General features: G+C 49.8%; 1 protein-coding gene across 1 annotated transcript in view; it reads left to right on the top strand.

The window, feature by feature from the left end:
- Positions 1 to 130: 130 nt before the first annotated feature.
- Chmp1a (charged multivesicular body protein 1A) overlaps positions 131 to 6,993 on the top strand; it is a 10,597-nt gene continuing 3,734 nt past the window's right edge. The window contains exons 1-7 of the mRNA XM_015495940.2: positions 131 to 134; positions 480 to 703; positions 892 to 940; positions 3,376 to 3,395; positions 4,813 to 4,890; positions 6,219 to 6,365; positions 6,780 to 6,908. Coding sequence (XP_015351426.2) covers positions 131 to 134; positions 480 to 703; positions 892 to 940; positions 3,376 to 3,395; positions 4,813 to 4,890; positions 6,219 to 6,365; positions 6,780 to 6,908 — 651 coding nt within the window. The remainder of the gene's footprint in view (positions 135 to 479; positions 704 to 891; positions 941 to 3,375; positions 3,396 to 4,812; positions 4,891 to 6,218; positions 6,366 to 6,779; positions 6,909 to 6,993) is intronic.

The raw sequence follows: 6,993 nt of genomic DNA on the forward strand, positions 1-6,993 counted from the left end.
GCCTGGAGCCAGTGGTGGAGGGAGGAGGCTGGGAGCTCCTTGGCTTTCGTACCTTGTAACAAGACAAACTTGGTCACCTTTAGGAGTATGCAAACGGCAGTGCCCGAAACAGCCTTTTCTAGCAATTCTGATGGGTAGAGATCTGTACAGAAGTTTTTCCAGAGTTATAACCCTCTGGATGCTGGGCATCTGGGGCAGAACTGCCTTTATATCCTCTCCTTCCTGTGCTGTTGCCCTGAAGCCACCCTACAGCTGTTTCCCTAGGGCACAGGAAATCTAGAAAGTCTCCTGTTTCTCCCTTGAAGGAAAGGACCCTTGTGGCTGCATTGTGAATCCATGTGAGCTTTGGAACTTCCGTGCACAGTCTCTCCTGCTAACCCCAAGCCCGATTCCTTTATTCTGGCCCCAGACAGGCCTTGTCTGCATTGTGGAAGTTCCCCACACAGCCACTAAATGCCTGGATGTTTTCTTCCCTCTAGAGAAACCTGATGTAAAGCAAAAGTCGAACAAGAAGAAATTTGTCATTCCGCAGATCATCATCACTCGGGCCTCAAATGAGACTCTAATCAGCTACTGTTCCACTGGAAATGAAGAGCAGAGAACCATTCGGGAACAGGCTGATTGGGGTCCCTACCACCGACACTGCCCCCGGGCCCCGACCCCGCATCCCGACCAGGAGACCGTCTCCTGGGCCCGACCCCTGGTCACATCCTGACCAGGAGACACCACCCCCCTCCCAAGTCTTGACCTCGCCTTCCCAGGGAAGTCCAGGCCCCCTTTCCTCTAAACTTGGCATAACGAGTGAACAGCCTGTCCACTTCTGCCCTTGGGGCCCTGGAATGCCTGGCCAGAGGGTACCAGGAAAGGTGCAGTGGCGCTCCATGACCCCAGAACACCACTCAGAGAAATAGGAAGAGAGCTCTAAGGGCCGGGCACAGGGGTAAGCCCCAGACCTCAACAGCAGCTATTTTGAAACTGGAGCCATACGCCCCATTCTGCAGGTGGGGAAACAGGTTGGAAGGGAACCACCGACCCGGCAGTCTGACTCCCTGGCCCGCCTTCACTTTGGAGTGCTCTGGGCCCAGGGATTCCAAAGAACAAGAAGAATCAATGGCAAAATTAAGCTGCCTCCATTTGCAGAAACATTTATGGGGTAGTGTGATAAATTTAAAACTTTAAAACATTTTTTTTTTCAAAATGCTTGGGTAGAAAGTATATAACTATGTCATTGTCATGAAGAAAATGTGTTGGAATTCTTTATAGACCACCGTGGAGTGATGAGAGGTAACACCTAACCTAACTGCCCCCACCTCCTGAAGAAAAAGCTCTCCTGGTTCTTTTGAGGAAACATGTTTTGTTGTTGTTGTTGAAAATTTATGTATTAATTTACTTTACAGTAGAATGCATTTTGACACATTGTACACAAATGGAGAACAACTTCTCATTCCTCTGTACATGGTGCAGAGTCACTTCAGTAGTGTAAACATACATTTATTTAGAGTAATAAAGTCTGTCTCATTCTACCATCCTTCCCATCCCCACAGTACCACCCCTCCCCTCACTCTTCTCTACAGAAATCAAAATTCCTTCATTCTTCCCTATCCCCTTGCCCCATTATGGATCAGCATCTGCTTATCAGAGAAAACATTTGGCTTTTGTTTTTGGGGTGATTGATTTATTTTACTTAGTATTACATTCTCCAGTTCCATCCATTTATCTGAAAATGCCATACTTTCATTTTTCTTTAAGGCTGAGTAATATTCCATTGTGTATATATACCACATTTTCTTTATCCATTCATCTGTTGAAGGGGAGGAAACCTTCTTAAGCCAGTTTCTCCAGCTGTTTGTTCTACATGGTTCATGCAGTCTGGATAAGGACCCTGAGGCTGGAAGGGAGGGGATTTTGCCAAGTGGGATGGACTGGGCATCATGGCACTGATTTGCTTGCCCATGTATCAGGGTAGCTTGGTTTTCCAGAGTCAAAGCCAGCTTTGGCCTTATCCAGGCCCTGGCCAGGCGCAGTGGCACATGCCTGTAATCCCAGCTACTCAGGAGGCTGAGGCAGGAGGGTCAAGAATTCAAAGCCAGATCAACAGATTAGTGAGGCATTTAGCAACTCAGTGAGACCCCGTCTCAATAAAATTTAAAATGGGGGGCTGGGGATGTGGCTCAAGCGGTGGCGCGCTCGCCTGGCATGCGTGCGGCCCGGGTTCGATCCTCAGCACCACATACAGACAGAGATGTGTGTCCGCCGACAACTAAGAAATAAATATTAAAAAAAAAAAAAAAATTTAAAATGGGACTGGAAATGTGGCTGAATGGTTAAGCACCCCTGGGTTCAATCCCAGTACTAAAATATATATATACACACACGCACACACACACACACACACACATTTGACCAGACCCTGTACTGAGAAAAGATAGATTGCTAGGTGCCCAGAACTCAAAGGGGATCCTTGATTGCATCTGTGGAATGTACCCTTATTCAGGGCTGAGGGGGGTGACCTTTCAGGAGCCAGTTCTTGGGATCCTCATTCAAGGCTGGGGGGTGATGAACCCTTCAGAAGCCAGCACTCAGGACTTTCATGCTGGGCCAGGAGAGGATGGATCCTTTGGGACACACATTCTGGGCTGGTGGGGCAAACCCTTTTGGAACCAGTACTCAGGTTTCTCCTTCTGAGTTAAGGTAAACCCTCTAGAACCCTCTTTCTGTGCTGGGGTTGAACTCTCCAGATTTAGAAATTTAATAAATTTATATCAATCAGAATCTGCCTGGCCCTTGAGTTGTAGTGAACAGGCAGTGAATTAGGACAACAGTGGATTTGTTCAAGACACTCCGTCTGCAGGGTGGGCGGGCAAGGTAACCTGGTAACAAGGTAACCTGAAGCAATGGCTTAGAAATGGCAGCTGCCATGGAGTCAGTTATCACTTGGCTATTTTGATCCATTTACCTTTGGGATGATTGAGTACATACAAAATGGACTGTTAAGTACTGAACATTATTAGGTTGGGAAAGAATCCCAAGGGTCTTTTGTGAAGTTGCATTAATTGTAAACCACCATCTCAAGTTTTCGCCACGGCCAGGAGCTGCCTGCGTTACATGATCTGTCCTCATACCCACCCCACATTCTCAAAAAGGACACTGGCTAAGGGAGTGTCTGTGTTGATTACAGCCCTGCAGCTAGGAAGGGGCTGGAGCTGGCCACCAGTGTATCTTCTGCTCAGGCCCTAGCCAGTGCTGTCAGGTCTCGGTTCTGTGCAAGCTCCTAGTGTCTGCAGGGGTCTCAGTGAGCCCATCTGTTTGTTGGACTTGCTGCTTGTCATGTTTCATGAACATGCAATCCTCAAACCATGTTCTCTTTCTTTGCAGATACCCTGTTCCAGTTGAAGGTATGTATTAAATGACCATTTGCCCCAGCCCTGTCCTGGCGATGAGCAAATGGGGACAGATGGTACAAGTCACACTCAGAATCCTAGTAACAGAGTTGGGACAACTGCTCAGACTGCTGACCAGAGACAAGTTGTTGAGCTGGCTCTGTGCAATATTAATTGATTCCTCTTTTCTGGCAGTAGATCACTCTAGCTCATCCATGAAAGACTGAGTGTATTATCTCTCAAGAAACAAGCTTGGTGTTGTGGTTATGCCTTGATGGCCCTGCTAAGCAATTAAGCTGTGGACTGAAATGCTTGAAAGTCACTATCAGAGAACTGAGGATGGTGCCCCTCGTGTTGGGGTGGTGTTTTCAGCTTTCTGATAACCCCAGGCTCGTTCCTCACTTTTCTTTTAAAGGACCCACACTTCATCATCAAGGTTAACGGTATCTTGTTTCTCACTGGACTGAGGTTGGGCAGGAATGGAGTCCACAGACTACCACATGTAGCTCTCAAGTGGCCTCACCTCACACCAAGTCTTTGTGAAGTACTGCTGCTGTGGGCACAGGCCCTCAGGGGATCAGTTGCATGGAAGACCAGTAAGCCAGGCCCCTAGCAGTGGTGGCAGTGGCTAGGACTGGTTTTGGCACCAGGCAGCTGCAGAGGTCCTGGGGTCACGCATCCTGGTAGTGGTGGTAGCAGGACAATCAGGTTTCTGGGATCTGTCTGCACAAGTATTCTGTGGAAATTATATTTTCAGGTTTTGAGAGGTTTTGTTGTTGTTCTGTGGTGCTGGTGATTGAACCCAGGGCTTTGTGCATGTGAGGCAAGCACTTACCAACTGAGCTACATCCCCAGCCCATGGGTTTTGAGGGTTTTATTGGTTGGTTGGGTTGGTACCAGGGTTGGTATCAGGGTTAGTTGGGTTGGTACCAGGGGTACTTTGCCATTGAGCTACATCCCCAGCCCTTTTTATTTTTTGTATTGAGACAGGGTCACGCTAAGTGGCTTAGGGCCTTAATTGCTGAGGCTATCCTTGAACTTCAGAACCTCCTGCCTCAGCCTCCTGAGCCATGGGGATTACAGGCAGGCGCCACTGCACGTGGCATCTTTAGTATTTTTATCTAGAATTATGTGTTACTATTTGGGGGTGTCCTGGAACAAGTTGGAAGCCTTACATAAGCAGGAATTGGGGTCAGCCTTCCATTCTGGGGAAGGGCTTGGATTAGGATGTTTGGGGAGAAGACAAATGTTTTAGAAAACCTATTAGAGGCATCTCCTTCCTCAAGCTATTGCAGTCTCAACCCCATGATGGTGGGCTTTCTGCCTTCTCAGCTTGTGGCCAGTCCAGGGTGGCAGAGGTGGAGGGACTGGGGAGCGGGACTTAGAGGGTGGACCTCAGGCGTTCAGCTCAGAATGTCTTGGTTTTCCTCAGTTCACAGCGAAGCAGCTGGAGAAGCTAGCCAAGAAGGCAGAGAAGGACTCCAAGGCGGAGCAGGCCAAAGTGAAGAAGGTGTGCGACGTGTCCAGCTTCTGATTCTGCCTTCTCCATGCTTTTCTGTTCCGTTCTGATGCTGTCTTCTAGAACCGCACTGTGGCTTCTGATCCCTGCCATATTCACTTCCGATCTGAGACCAGCAGTCTTGGGAGAAGGGGCAGTTCCTGACTCCACCTTCCTGATCCGTGGGGTGTGCACATGGGAAGATGAGTGCATAGCCTCTGCTGGTTCTCTTTAAATGTCCATCCTGTTATTCCTCTGATATTCTGAAGTTGCTTTGCACTAAATAATACAGGAAGTGGGCTCTACCTGTCCCTGCTATGATCTCATCATTCTTTTCTGCAGAGCTGGTGTCCAGGGCATCAGGGTTTGGGCAAGGGTACAGTGGGCCTCCATGGGGTGTGATAGGGCTGGAGACTCTCTGGGGGCCTCTCCTGGGAGAACCCTGAGAAGGCAGGGCAAAAGGAATGTTGGAGACCCTTGCTTTTGGTGGAACTTCCATTGAAACTTTACTTACATTACTTCCTTGTCTGGGGATATAGCTCAGTGGTAGAGCACTTGCCTAGCATGCAGGAAGCCATTGGTTCAATCCCCAGCACTGTTTAAAAAAAAAAAAATTCAAAAAAAGCCAGGCGCACTGGTGCACACCCATAATCCCAGCTCTGTGGCAAGCTGAGGTAAGAGGATTGCAAATTCGAGGCCAGCCTGGTCAACTTAGTGAGATCACATCTCACAATGAAAGTAAAAGGCAGGAATGGAGCTCAGCAGTAGAGCACCCTTGGGCTCAATTCCCAGCACCAAAACAACGAGAAAACCTTGCCTCCTTGGTGAAGTGGCCTCAGGGATGTTGATTTTGGCTTCCCGGGCAGCTGGCCACAGTCTATGTGACAGTGACCTGTGCCATTCCTGCAGCAGTGGCATCTACTTTGGACTCAGTGCCTCTGCCTCTCTCCTCTGCTTCTGTGCAGCAGTGGCTGGGGTGAGCTGCAGCAGGCCAACCACTCTGGAGGGCCTACTGCATCATCTACCCTTGGGCTCAACCCATGCTCCTAAGTGGGCTTGAGGCTTAAGACATCACAGTTCTACAAAGCTCACAGATGCGGGGGTGGGGCGGGGGAATGCACTAAGGATGGGACCCAGGGCCTTTGCATTCAAGGCAAGGGCTCCACCACTGAGCCACACCCCGGCCCTCACAAACACTGTTGATGAGTGTACCTGGGACTGAAGGGCCTCCCCACTCCATGTTAGCAAACGACCCCCTGGAGAGGGTATCACCAGGCTCCTCCTAGCCAGTGTGCAGACAAACTACCAGTTTCCCCTATAAACTTTTCCCCTTGAATCAGGCCCTTCAGCAGAAAAATGTGGAGTGTGCCCGAGTCTATGCTGAGAATGCCATCCGCAAGAAGAATGAAGGTGTGAACTGGCTCCGCATGGCATCCCGTGTGGATGCAGTAACCTCCAAGGTGCAGATGGCAGTGACCATGAAAGGGGTGAGTGCTAGGGTCCTGGCGCTGCTTGTGCTGACTGAAGCAGGAACAGGATCTGGTGGCTGGTGTGGGGCAGCCCAGAGTGTAGGGAAGCTGGGTCAGAAGGGCTGAGGCATGGGGAGTGCTGGCTGGACACAGGAAAGTGGGCTGGGGTCCTCCGACAGCACTAGACGCAGAGCCTTGTGGCCAGACTCATCCCAGCTGATCTTGGGACTCTCACTAGCCCCTCTGGAAGAGGTGTAGGCTTGCAGCTCCACCATGTCCTCCTTGTCCCGTAAGTGGCCATGTGCTTGTGCGTTCAGTTAACAGCATTTGCTAAGGACCTGGGCTCCCATCGGAGCTCAGAGGACATGTTCTTGGTGGAAAACCCTTGCTCACCTTAGTCCTATTCCCTTCCCCAACCCTCTCTTGTCCCAGGTGACGAAGAACATGGCACAGGTAACCAAAGCACTGGATAAGGCCCTGAGCACCATGGACCTGCAGAAGGTCTCTGCCGTGATGGACAGGTTTGAGCAGCAGGTGCAGAATCTGGATGTGCACACATCGGTATGTAGTGCTGTGGGAGGGCTGGAGGGTGCTCAGTCCCGTGTCGCTGAGTCTTTTTTTTTTTTTTTTTTTTTTTTTTTTTGGT

Source organism: Marmota marmota, unplaced genomic scaffold, assembly GCF_001458135.2.
Source record: "Marmota marmota marmota unplaced genomic scaffold, marMar, whole genome shotgun sequence".
Classification (NCBI taxonomy): Eukaryota; Metazoa; Chordata; class Mammalia; order Rodentia; family Sciuridae; genus Marmota; species Marmota marmota.